Source organism: Anabrus simplex, chromosome 2 (genome assembly GCF_040414725.1).
Source record: "Anabrus simplex isolate iqAnaSimp1 chromosome 2, ASM4041472v1, whole genome shotgun sequence".
NCBI classification, from domain to species: Eukaryota; Metazoa; Arthropoda; class Insecta; order Orthoptera; family Tettigoniidae; genus Anabrus; species Anabrus simplex.
Genome location: NC_090266.1, coordinates 155954399 through 155968893, shown reverse-complemented (window position 1 = coordinate 155968893; position 14495 = coordinate 155954399). Strand labels below are relative to the sequence as shown.

Below are 14495 nucleotides of genomic sequence, written 5' to 3'. Positions count from 1 at the left end.
GATGTGAAAAAAATGAATTATTTTTATGGGGATACTTATATCTCAAAACTGAAGGTTATAGACGTGAACATTGGAGTTTGCCTTCTTTTCTTTTTGCGGGGGGGGGGGGATGAAACTAACGACGGTGGGGTGTAAAAGGAGGTTAGACCAATTGATTTTACTGTTTATTCATTCCATTCCTGATCCTGTCGAATGACTGGAAACAGGCTGTGGATTTTCGATGTACTTATTCTGATCATAAACCGATCATTTTTAATCTTTCCTGGGTTCGTTTTCCAGAGCCATCTTTTCCTTGGTATTCGGGAGATAGTAGGTTCGAACCCCACTGCCGGCAGCCCTGAAAATGGTTTTCCGTGGTTTCCCATTTTCACACCAGGCAAATGCTGGGGCTGTACCTTAAGTAAGGCCACGGCCGCTTCCTTCCAACTCCTAGCCCTTTCCCGTCCCATCGTCGCCATAAGACATATCTGTGTCGGTGCGACGTAAAGCAACTAGCAAATATATATATATATATATTCCTTGGGAGAACGTTCTTAGATTACAGTAGATTCTCCGGGCATATAAATAAAAGTTAAAGACATTTGAAATAAACGATAGGAATGAGATTGATTGTCCAATTGTTCACCTCTATAATAAGGTCAATAATGCATGGAAGAATGTCATTCGTATCGCCAGAAATTCCGCGTACTTGCCTACGCACGACAATAGTGCTGGTCACAATGTCAAAAATGACAATGGCAGCAGATGGAATTTACCGCCAATTAGCGGTCTTGCATCTTGCTGTGGGGTCCAGAACATCTATAATAATAATAATAATAATAATAATAATAATAATAATAATAATAATAATAATAATAATAATAATAAGAAGAAGAAGAAGAAGAAGAAGAAGAAGAATATTCTGGACCGTCGTCAAATGTGCGGACCGCGCTGGAAATGGGTCTGGACGGGTAATGACTACAAATGCAGTCCGGCCGCGGGTTCAGTACTGCCAAGGCACCCAAGAAGACACCACGCCGAATCTCCTCAAGAATTTGATCCATATTAAAAATGCTTATATTAAAAGATGGCAAACATTTAGGGACCGAACTGACCGGGTGGAATACGTGGTCCTAGCCCGGGAAGTACGAAATCGATTGCTGGAAAGAGAGATTGAAAAATGGGAGGGAACTTGCTGTAATCTCTCAGAAAACGAGTCAGATCTCGAATTTTGACGGATTATATATAAATCGATATCCATTCAATTATAAATTTCAGTTTAATACCGTAGCAAAGCACGGGTATCTTGCTAGTCTTATATAAAATCTTACCTTATAAAAGATGCTGGAAGTGTCATCCTTCATAATGAGGGACTTCATAAACACCATTAGGATTTTCAGCACACCAATAGCGAGAGTTATAACTGTTCACACGACCATTAAGATGAAACCAGGCCGAAAAGAACACAAGGTGTGGGTCGAATAAACGATCATTCAATGATGCAAGATACCACTTACATGTCCGCCTCCCTAGCGTAACGGTTAGTGTTATTAGCTGCCGTTCTCGGAGGCCCGGGTTCGATTCCCGGTACTGCCAGGAATTTAAGAATGGCAGGAGGGCTGGTATGTGGTTGAAATGGTACATGCAGCTCACCTCTAAAGGGGGTGTGCCTGAAAAGAGCTGCACCACCTCAGGATGAGGACACGAGTTTACTTTTACCACTTACATTATCTCATTCTTGTGGCTGGATCATCAGGTTTTAAACAGTGGGCCCATGTAAACCTGTACGGTTTGATGTGTAACAGCTTTGTAGCTCTGTGTGCAGAAGAAACCGAAACCCCTACTTGTTGTGCTAATTTTGTGAGTGATTTATTCGGTGACCGTTCAAGATTCGCACCAATGTCATCTAGCTTTTCCTCTGTTAAGACTGTTCATGTGTGTGCATGTTTTTTATTGAGCACTGAGCCAGTAGTCTCAAATTTATTTACAATTACATGAATCTGTGCTCATGAAGGTGGCACTGCCCCAGAAAATTGTTGAATAAATGCATCGTGTACCCGTCAAACCGACTCATACTTAAAATAACTTTTACATACCAAAATACGGTGTTGCAATGATAACTGTCTCACCATGTTAACAGCTAAGATTCAGACTGGCTATTGATGCTATGTTGAACGCATGCACACTCTTTGCAAGGTCAAGAACTATACGCGCGCCTCCCGTACAGTTGCTTAGGTCTCGGAGAGTAGAAACTCCGCTGGGTGATCTAGGTTTATAAGACAGACCCTGTATAACTTCATTCATCAAATAGTATCCTCCTGCCATTGTTTCCACCTGTTTGTATCAGCAATCAATCTTGCTGCTTTCATTTCATGTTTGTTTCTTCCAGCTTATAAGATAGATTGAGTGAACTCAGCTATCACTCCTGTACAGCAAATTCAGCCTGAAAACAGACTAATGTAAAGGTAGTTTCATCTGAGAATTCATTTCCTTCTTACAGAATACCATTGATGGCAACTGTGAGTTCACTGCATTAACTTTGCTGAACCGTGATTCAGTGTCACTTAGAGAAAGTGTTCATTGGAACATTCCTTCCTTCACTCATCAACTCAAGCTGTCATTGTTTCTGGAGTTACAGCAGTACACGCAGAGGCATTACATTAGTTCTTGTCTGGTACGCCATATTCTTTTTCATGTCCCCAAACAAAGAAACCTAATGGGGTTAGATCAGGCAGTCATCCTGGAAATCTCTGTACCACCCTTCAATTTGGAAATAACTGGTTCAGTGAATTTCTTGCCTCTAAGCCGTCATGTTCAAGGACATCCATGATGCAGATATTACATCATTTGACACACATTCAGCAGTGGGTCTTCTAATATTATGGATAATGTATGTTTCCAGAATCGCCTGTGCATCCATTAATTCAGTATACCATGAATGAAGTACAGGAAGATGATATATTGTCCGATTATATCACACCATTTGATGCTCCTCTGATGATGTTTGACCTCTCAAAGCCACTGTAGTATTTGTGTTGCTCAGAAATGCATGTTTGTCAGTTGACATTGTCAGTTGCATTATTGGTAAACAGTACCTCCTATACGAGAGTTATGGATTTGCTGCTGAACTCACTGGCAGTATTCCAGATGATTATAAAATTGTCATGCATCTCTTTATGAGGGAAACTTAGAGCAAGTGGTATTTATGCTTGTAAAGAATGTGCAGCACATATGTTCAGCTAATTCCAATCTGTTGTTCTGTTTGGCAAGAACCAAAATAAGGTTTATCCATGAGTAACAAGAACTGCTATTTCCACTGCTTGGTTTTGTCACTTTCTTACAGTAATGTTATTGGCTTTATGTCCAACTAACTACTTTCACAGGTTTTGGAGCTGCCAAGGTGTCGGAAATCTTGTCTTGCAAGAGTTCTTTTACAAGCTAGTTAATCTTAACAACATGAAGTTGGCATATTTGAGCACCTTCAAATACCACCAGACTGAGTCAGGATTAAATCCACCTTTTGAGCTCAGAAAATCAGTGCTCTACCATCTGAGCTACTCAATCCAGCTGTCACTCTCTTACTTCACACCTGCATTTGAAGGAAGAAGCTTTCAGTGTTGTAAAGATTATGGGCTTTATTAATGAGGTGGGGTGGATTGGATGAACCTGTTATGGAAAATATGTGGCATACATCTGTTCTGCTCTGGTTGCATTTTATGAGATTATCTATAAATTAATAGCCATTCTATGATTTCTTCCCTTGTGAACTCATTTTCACATGTCCGAAAATAAATGACATATTCGTAATTCCGTGCCTTCATAACAAATGTGTACACACATGAAATGTATCTTAACTTACCTCCTAACAAATCGAAGCATTTCAGTAGCTGTAAATTTACTGTACAGTGCCTTATCATTCTGATGTTTCATACAGAACTAATGAAGTAAGGGTTATATTTGACCTTTCATATCCAATTTCAACCATATGAACACGTGCATCTGAGATTGTAAGTATATTGATTTTTCCTAGTGACATAAACATGAGGTATGACATCATCCTTGTCTTGTGGACCTTCTGGCAGATGGTGCCACATTTGTAAACATATGCACGTTAGTTCTCTCCTTCAGTAGTAAATAATTACACTTCTTACTTATACCTATCTGAGTTCTGCTGTTTAGGTGACAGAAATGGTTATAGTTCCATTAATAGAAATAAGCTTGGTTTTGCTGTCTCAGTGATTCTTATAGGATTAAACAAACACTGAATGTCATTTCATACACTCCTTTCATTATTCATCTTACTGAAAACTGGCTACTGCTATCTGGAGTTAGTCTGAATATTTGAGGCATGAAACATACGTGGGTTCACCCTGTGTATTAGGTGAACTATTGCAATTATTGGTATTTCCCCAGCTGAATTGAAGATTGTAAGCTTTACACATTGTTAGTAGCCATACATTTTAGGATGCTGTAATTAATCATCTTTTGTCATAGGTTCTGTAATTGCACATGGCAGAGTAGGAACATTCTTTTTCTTTCTGTCAAGTATCACATGCGTGGTAGTTTATTAGAGCTAAAAATTAAGCTGACCATATGAACTATCATTTGCATGTACTATAATTCTATATTATCATCGTAATCTCCATCTCCCAGATCGGTTCAAGGAAATTTAATCATAAACAGTTGATTTTTCTTGGCTTGGGGACTGGGTGTTTGTGATTTCCCCAACATCCCTGCAGTCCATACACACCATACAACACTATCCTCCATCACACGAACATTCAGTTTCCTATGCATGGCAGATGCTACCCACTCCCGTCAGAGGGTTTGTCTTACAAGGGATATACTAGGTTAGCAGTAGCCACACAAAATCATCATCATCATCATCATCATTATCATCATCATTTTCACTTATCCAGATGCAGCCAGATCATGTCAAATATATTTTACTCTTATCTATCCAGATACAGTCAGATTACATCAAATATGTTTCCTCTATATTTTACCGAATATTTCCGTCACCATTGTCCTTTCCAAGCCCAGTTGCTATACGCTGTCCTCAGCTAGGTTCATCGGTTGTGATTTGGGTCTTTCTAGGCCTCTTTTTTTCTTTCTGCATTTAATTCCATAGTTGAGTATGGTTTTCTTTTCACCAAACTGTATAATATGCCCTATCTACCAGAGTCATATTTTCTCCATTTTATGGCTCAAATTTTCCACCTTCAGTTCTTTCCTGTAATTTTTCATTTCTCATTCTGTATTTCCTTGTCTTCTCTGTTCCTCCCTTATCCATGGACATATCTGAGCTTCATACCTTATATGGATTATTATTTCTTTAACCCTCCTCGATATATTTTTGCTCCATTGTAGATTCCATATTTATTCAGCTTTCAGTTGCATGTTCAGCATTGAGGCCTTTGATTCAGAAGGTCCCACGTCTGATTCCCAGCTGGGTTGGGGATTTTAATCACGTTTGGTTAATTCCTCTGACTCAAGGACAAGGTATTTGTGTTTGTCCCAGCACACTCCTTTTCATATGCCTATACCACTCCGCATTACCACTCACCATAGGAACCTGCAGTGTGGGCCAAGTGCACATGTGCGACATAATTTGCACTCGTGACCTCACCGGGGTGGTGGTGGTGGTGGTGATGATGATGATGATGATGGATGATTCCATGTTTATGATAGAATTCTCTCCCAAGTTGTATCCTCCTGCTGATATCCATATCCACTTTGGAATTCTCCATTTATTTACTTCCTCAAAGAAATCCCTTTGGAACACATGCTTTTGCTTTTGCATGCCAAGATGACTGCTGTCCAGCTGAATAGCCTGCAAATATTGGACTGTCATTTGTTCAGTATCCCTGCACTCTCAGTCATATTGCTTGGCTTCCTTGGCTGGGAACAGATTTTCTAAAACCGTGAAATTCTCCATAAATTCAATATTTTTCTACTTCATAGGCATCCATAACAGTGGTTACCCATTAACAGCCCTTAAATAAAATTAGTCAGATGAGAGTAGCTATTTCTTGTTTTTCTCTCTCTTTCTTGTTTTCTCTTGCTTTTCTCCACTCTGATTCTTGCTCCTCACTTCGCACCCCTCAGTCTTTCTATTTATTGCATCAGGATGTTTTTACTCTTTCCTCTCATCCTTTCCAAAAATCACGATATCATCAGCAAATGGTATTAAGATACCTCTATGTGCAGCTTTTGCTGCTCTTATGGAATCATCTATCACAATCATAAACAGTAAACATGACAGTACACTTCCTTCTCTCAGTCCATTTTCAATTTCAGACCATTCTGTTTTGCTGTTTTTGCCCTCTTGGGATTGGACACTACTGTAATATTGAAGATACATTGTTTCTTCCATTTTTATTGTTTCTTTTCCAATAACATCTTTGTATCAAACTTTTCCTAACTTTCACTAGGCTCTTTTATTAAATTAATACAAGTCTGTATTACATCCTTCACATACATCCACTGTTGATCTTGGTCTTCTGAAACCATATTGATCTTTTTGAAGTTCCATTCCACCATACTTTTAATTCTTATTTTTACTCATATTTTTTCCATGATTTTGTATGGAATATAATTGTAATTCCTTTTATTATTATATAACTTCCTATCACCTTAAAAAGAAGAAAACTGTAATTCACTTTCTCACTTCCGTCCTTTAACTTCCTCTGCCATAGCAATGTCAGTTTCAGCACCTTCTCCAGTCAGTTAGACATTTTTCTGTGTTTTGTTGCTGCATAATCTTAATTTAAGAAGTCATAAAAAATATTTCTCTTATCTGTTTTTTGTTTGAGCTAGTGTTGTCAATATTTCTCCATTCTTGTTCTTTACAAATCTAGTGTTAACATTTTCCCTATTTTGTACAAGTCCATATATTGCTTTTTACATCGTTCTGGTCCTCAGTCACTTCTTGGGTGAACATTTCCCGGCTTTTTTTATTTTCCTTGCATCAGGTGTGTTTGTTGAGATCACAGGTGTTCATCAGAAACGTAATGTAAATATGATCTTCGTCTTCTTTTCCTACCGCTTTTCCCACATCTATGGGGTTGCGGGTGCAAACTGTGTCGAACATGTGGATTTGGGCCTGTTTACGGCTGGATGCCCTTCCTGACGCCAACCGTATATGGCGGGATATAATCACTGTTGCGTGCTTCTGTGGTGGTTGGTAGTGTAGTGTGTTGTGTGAATATGAAGAGGAAAGTGTTGGGACAAACACAAACACCCAGTCCCCAGGCCAGAAGAATTAATCAGAGGCGATTAAAATCCCCAACCGGCCAGGAATCGAACCCGGGACTCTCTAAACCGAAGGCCTCAGTGCTGACCGTTCAGGCAATGAGCCTCTAAACCGAAGGCCTCAATGCTGACCGTTCAGGCAATGAGTCGGACCCTTAATATAAATGTGATATATATGTTTATTCTCTACTTTAATGTCATTCATCATTTACATGTTATTCCTAAATTATCCATTTGATTCCTTCTCTTCCAGGGGCTGCAGAATGTACCCAACAAGGAGAATATGTTCTTTGCCCATTGTGCAGACAGCCATGGTGTGATGAGGCCTCTGCATTTAAATCTTTTCCTTCAATGCAGAATATACAGAGCAATGGCTATAAGCATGTACCTGGTACACTTCCCATTTTCAAGAATGTCCAGCCCCCTCTTCCAATGAGTTTCCAACCTCTTCCTGGGCCTGGCCCTGGACCAGGATCTCCAAAGAACCAGCCAAAAGGAAAAACTTTGTTATCCTGTGGAAGTCCTTCTGGAGCTTTAGTAAAAGTAATGAAAAAGCCTCAGTGTCTCCCGCTGACTAAGGCGGAACATTTGGGAGCATTATCACCAACAGAATGGAAACAAAATCATGTCACATATTCACCTACTTCATCAGAAATTTCTTTGCCTTGCTCTGGAATCATCCCACCAGAACAAATAGGAACTGCTGCTGAGTGGATAAAGGTAAGGTTTGTTTAGAAACCATCATTTTCATTATTGCCTGTTTGGAGGTAAGATAGTGAATCAGTTCATTTCATGTCATTTACAGGTAGTTAAATCTATATATTTATAACCTAATGCTTTACCATAACTTTAACCTTGAATTAATGAATATCCTTACAACTGTTTGAAATAATATTGAAACATTGAGAGAAAGTAGTTTTATCTTTTGTTACCTTTGGTAGCTTTTATGATTTTACCTTGTTTTACTTAAATTTTACTTCACAATTCTACACAAATTTTCAACAGTCATGTCGTTCTTTTTTCAAGGTGTTTGGATTGGCATTGGTTTCATGTCTTTACTCCAGAGACTGGAAAGATAGAGAGATGGCATTACGAAAGTTAGTGAATGAAGTGATCTCGGTATATCAGTCAGGCAGTGAAGAAAGGCAGCAGAAAGTATCGTGGTGCTGTGCTAAGATCCTTGCTATGGTTATAGCTGACCCTGTATTCAAAGTGTATTTAGGATGTTTGGTAAGTATTTGTTTGCTTTATTTTAACAATATATGTTCAATGAATGTAGAAAACTGCCGGCCCCTTGGTGTAGGGGTAGCATGCCTGCCTCTTACCCGGAGGCCCCGAATTCGATTCCCGGCCAGGTCAGGGATTTTTACCTGGACCTGAGGGCTGGTTCGAAGTCCATTCAGCCTACGTGATTAGAATTGAGGAGCTATCTGATGGTGAGATAGCGGCCCCAGTCTAGAAAGCCAAGAATAACAGCCGAGAGGATTCGTTGTGCTGACTACACGACACCTCGCAGTCTGCAGGCCTTCGGGCTGTGCAGCGGTCGCTTGGTAGGCCAAGGCCCTTCAAGGGGTGTAGTGCCATGGGGTTTGGTTTGGTTTTTTATGTAGTAAACTGGACAAAGCTGAGGCAGGACAGGTTTTTCTCCGGGTACTCCAGTTTTTAATACCATTATAAAGGGTCCGTTATAAATTTTCCAGCTAACTCATTCCTGGTTGCCAGCGTTTTGCCCCTGTGTGCTAGGCTGGGCTCATCAGTTGGTACCTAGCACACCTGCCAAGACGCTGGCTAGTGCATACCGTGGAGGCCACTGCGTAGGCAAATTGTAGCCACTGGCAATGCCAATACACTATGAGAGACGTTGTCTCATTATCAAAACTTTGTAATAACGGACCATTTATATTGGTATTATAAATTTACTCATTCGGAACAAATATTTCAGATTCCCTATGGGAATCAACATCTATATCATTACTCTAGTTTTCCCTGTCATCTCTCATTCTAGCAACACTCTCCATTATCATTTCATTTCATCTGTCAGTCATTAATCATTGCCCCAGAGGAGTGCGACAGGCCTCAGCAGCCAGCATAATTCCTATCCTCGCCGGAAGTTGGGGGCTTCATTCATTCCATCCCTGACCTGCCAATGACTGGAAAACAGGTTGTAGGTTTTCATTCATTCATATGTAGAAAACTAAAATTAGCTGAAGTTCAAAGTATGATGGAATATATTTTTGTTTTTCTTTTTTGGTCTGGTATTTCAAACCAATGTATAGTAAAATTGCCTGCAAGAAATTTAAGAAATTTAAATCCTCTTAAGACAAAGCATTGTGAGCTGCCATATTTGTGTGCAAGGTAGCTGGAAGGTTTTCAGGGTCTTTCTTGAAGCCTGACTCACTTACCTTCAAGTGCATCTTTGAGGACCCGCTTTTTGTTAAAGATGGAGCCTATCTCATGCTACATTTAAAACAAACTGCAGAAAGTATCTAGGAAAAAAATAACAATAATAATGTTATTGGCTTTACATCCCACTAACTACTTTTATGGTTTTTGGAAACAATGAGTGCTGGAATTTAGTCCCACAGGAGTTCTTTTACATGCTAGTAAATCTATAGACATGAGGTTGACATATTTGAGCACCTTCAAATACCACTGGACTAAGCCAGTATCGAAGGCCAGTGCCTTAACTGTTTGAGCCACTCAGCCTGGTTCTAGGAAACTATTGCACACACTTCTTGTATGACTTCTTCCTTAGGAAGTATGTCTCAAAGACAAATACTCTTTATTCATTGGTGTATTTAACCAGAATGATAAATTGTTGTAACTATGTATGTTACAATAATTGTACATGATGAGTCTACATGTTTTACCTGCCCAAGATTATAACTCCTACTAAACTGTGAGGGAGCCATTTGTGTGTTGGGAAATAGTCTGTACTTTCCACCAGCAACCTATCCCCATGCCTACCATTATTATGCTGTAAACTCTTCGTTGGAGGTAGCTATATAAGAACAGAGGGAGTATCATGTAACGGATTTTAAATTTTTTTCCTTTTCAATTTTTCTTTACATCACACTGACACAGATAGGTCTTATGGTGACAATTGGATGGGAATGGATCAGGAGTGGGAAGAAAGTGGCCATGGCCTTAATTAAGGTACAGCCTGGGCATTTGCCTGGCGTGAAAATGAGAAACCATATTCAAGGCTGTCGACAGTGGGATTCGAATCCACTATCTCCCAAATGCAAGCTGACAGCTTCATGACCCAAAATGCGCTGCCACTCACTCGGTCATGTAACACAGTCTTTAGCAACGATTACATTGCTACTTATGGTGTTCCACTCACTTTCCCTCACTGTGTGGCAGTATAATAAAAGTTGTTTTATCCAGCACCTTTGGCACAGAGATTGCCAGTTATTGCAGTTTTCCAAATATTAAAACCCCATTTCATTATAACTTTTGTAATACATTGTTAACAGTGCCATCCTAAACCTGTTTCATCAGCATTATATATTTGTTGTGGTGTTAGATTATACTCTTTCACTATTTCCTCAAACTTGTGAACTTATTCGATCACTGTTAATGGTCTGATCTGGTGAGTACAGTAAAACCTTGATGTATCGTTTTTCAAGGAGGGGGATGACGTTGGACGCGGGAAAACGATAAATGCGGGTGACGTAAAAAAATAGGGAGAAAGCAGAATAATAAAATATGGGTACTGTATTTGGGCATTTTTTGTCATGTAAATATAATAATAATAATAATAATAATAATAATAATAATAATAATAATAATAATAATAATAATAATAATAATAATAATAATAATAATATAACAATAATAATGGCATGTGGCCTCCGAAGCCAGATGCAGGTCTTGCGAGTTGTTGCGTGATAGGTGATCTATGTTCTTATGAAAATTCAGCCCTACCTAAGATGAATCCTAATGTGTAAATCGGCGCACGCGCACACAGCCCCTGAATCATCGGAATTAACCAAGGAAAGTTAAAATCCCCGACCCGATTGAGATCCCTTGAACCGAAGGCCAACACGTGCTAACCATTTTGCCATGGAGCTGGATATGCTCATACTATGTACACTCAATGGTATCAAAACATTGCAACCATGATACAGGCTACACGATAAAAACTAATTTACGCCGTTTCATTTCACTTTTCTTTACACCTCATAATAAGTGAAAACCTTATTGCCTTCTCTTATTGCAAATTAATGATATACGTGAATATTACGGCGATAGCCTGCATTTTGGTAAAGACTCCACAGACCCTTCGTGAACGATACATTAGAGATCCTGCACCGCCACACGGCGCGGCTCGATATCACAGAGGTTAGAAATTCAACATGGCGCGTCTCGGACGATGTCACAGCAATTGCGAGGCTGTGAACTTATGAATTAGTTTCAAGACCAGGCTAGTGAATAGATTATTGGTCTGGCTTGGTTAGGTCCAGCTTGTAACAAGACAATTGGGCAGGGGCAACAAAGTGGTCAACAGGCCCCTAGCATCCCATACACTTCACAAGGTACGATGTGATTAATAACCTTGTGACTAATTAAAACTTACCCGGCGCACACCATGGCTAATTTAAACTGTGCAATTTTCTCATTTCCAACAAAGGTAGCAGCCCTAGCCAACCAATAGCAACACAGAAAATGGTGGCAAATTTGCGTTTTACAGTGCCTTAGTTTTAATTCTTGTAAATAAGAATACTTCTAGGGGTTAGTTAGTGGCCAGGAGGCTCATAGTGAGGTTGCGCATGAATAGCCTGCGCACACCACTCCAGCTTACAAGATCCTTGTTTAAGACTAGCAACTAGCAAATCTGAATCGCTCGTACATCCTCGTAACAAGTTGCTGCTATTATATGCTAGAGTATTGAGCTGTCTCTTTGAATTTAAAAAAAACTTTAGGGTATTTTTTCTTTTGTACGATTGATCCATGCGGGAAAAATGTGGCCGAGGACAAATTTTTTGACGATCGATGCGATAAAACAATAGTTCGAGGAACGTTAATCATTGGTTTATATGGAACATTTTTGGGACCAAATAAATTGAACGATGGATATGGGAAAACAACAGATCCGGTAATGATGCATCGAGGTTCTACTGTATTGAAACTGGCTAACCAACTGCCTAAAAAGGTGCACTCCTCTGTTAGTTCAGTTTTCTTGTAAAATTCCTTGTCATTTTCTATGACCATTAAATAGTTTTAGAGCTTTTAAGACAGCAGTATTGTACCTCACTTGCAGAGCAATCTCATCCAGCATGTTGTAAAATGGAACTATGAAGTTCTTGTGTTAATCACCACCAAAGGAAGTTTTGACGCAATTTCTCAAATTTCTCAATTTTAAGCTACCGTAGAACATGACATCCAGTGATGGCCTGGCTCGATTCTGTGGTTGAATGAAATTTCAACAGTGTGCTCACATATATCATAAATAGTAGACGATCCAATGTCATACTCATTTATTAATTTATAACAGTTTCTGCGACACCGAAGTCAATGACATAAGTCAATTTTTTCTTTATTGTTAATGCCACTCCTTTCCTCTTCTTACTTTCTCCTTACATGATATTGTAGTAGTGTTCAGATTACAAAACAACATGGCATGCCAAGCACAAAACTGTAATGGCAAAGGTAACATTTCATTTAATTACACCAGACCCATCTAGGGGCACTCGTTTAATTGTGCAGGATTTCCATATTCTTGCTGCCATTTCATGGGATAATGAACCAGAATGAAGCACTTGATTGCTTTTCTAGTTAGTAGAACTTTCTGGAAGATCAATTGCTGGATAAACTGGCTTTTACTTTATCTTTCATGTCACTCATTCATAGCTAGAGACTTGGACAGAAAGAGAGGTGCAGTAATGTGGTGTACGTTGATGTTATATCTGTGGATTATGTGATGGAAATGCCCTTGTTACCATAAGACACTATCACTGCCAGTTTCCTAATTGACAGCAATTTCACAGATATGCTTTTGAGACAGCACATCATAACCTAAGTGAAACTGATACGGTAAATGGAACTTGGGTTGTTAGGTGCTGAGGAACAAATGTTGGTACTGAAGAAGACATTCTGAATGTCGAATATGCCAGTTCTTTGATTAGCACTCTGAGTCTTAGTTTGAATTGACATACCTCTAATTACAGCATGGGATACTTTCGGTGTAAATGGAATGTACCCACTCTGGAAGAACTCAAACCTAGATAACCCAGATCCATCTCTGATGAGAAATAATGTTTACAGTAACACAGTATGGTATGGCTTGTTATAGTGGAAGCCATTTCTTCTCAGTTTCAACTAAGTTAATCAATAACGGGCTGCAAAACCCGTAACATGGATCTTCCTGTCACCATTCACACAAGGCATCATCAAACAATGTTTGATGAGTGTTTCACATATAAGAGCTTCAATCATTTACCACTGTATGCATTGAAACATGTCTTAAGTAGTTACTAGTCGTTCTTCAAGAAAATTGCTATTAAAACAGGTGGCCGTTATATGAAGGTAATAATAATAATAATAATAATAATAATAATAAATAGATAAATAAATAAATTAATTAATTTTGCCAGGTGTCAACCAGAGATATTTTACGTACCAACATCATACACTTTGAAGTATCGAGTGAACTTTTTCTCTGTCCTTCGAAAATCTGGCTACCTCTGCTGGGTTTGAACTCGTGTTCTTGGAATCTGGAGGCTGACACTCGACCACAGATCCACAGAGGAAGCTTAAAGAGTTTATGGAATATAGGGATGAGGGAATAAATCTTATATTATTACTAGATATTGACAACTCGAAATGTAATATTATGTCCTTTTTTGGAAGCACCCCAACCAGCCCTTGCTTGCCGATTGGCTAACTGTACACAATGATTTTTAAAACGAAACTGAAAAATATTTCTTTCCAACTTAAATGGTGTTGTGCATATTGCATATGACAGCACTTAGTTTAAGCAAGTAATGCCACCTCATTCTTTGTAAACATATTTTACAACTTTGTTACAAGGTGCCAGAGTAGAAATTTTGAGGAAAATACGTATAATGCACACAAAAAAAGGTGAAATTCTATCAGTATTTTAGATTCCATATAAAATTTATGTAATTTTCCCTCTGCATTTTTTGGGTTTAAAATTATGCACTAAATAAAAAATTGTTGCTGAAAGAATTTCACAAAATCACAATTAGCACAGCGACTGGTATATGTTAAAAACAAAGTATGCGTCTCCCACGTGG

At 38.9% G+C, this 14495-nt stretch overlaps 1 protein-coding gene across 1 annotated transcript in view; it reads left to right on the top strand.

Annotated features, from left to right (window-relative positions):
• LOC136863948 (mitogen-activated protein kinase kinase kinase 1) overlaps positions 1 to 14495 on the top strand; it is a 545708-nt gene that overhangs the window by 475330 nt on the left and 55883 nt on the right. The window contains exons 9-10 of the mRNA XM_067140398.2: positions 7487 to 7953; positions 8260 to 8463. Coding sequence (XP_066996499.2) covers positions 7487 to 7953; positions 8260 to 8463 — 671 coding nt within the window. The remainder of the gene's footprint in view (positions 1 to 7486; positions 7954 to 8259; positions 8464 to 14495) is intronic.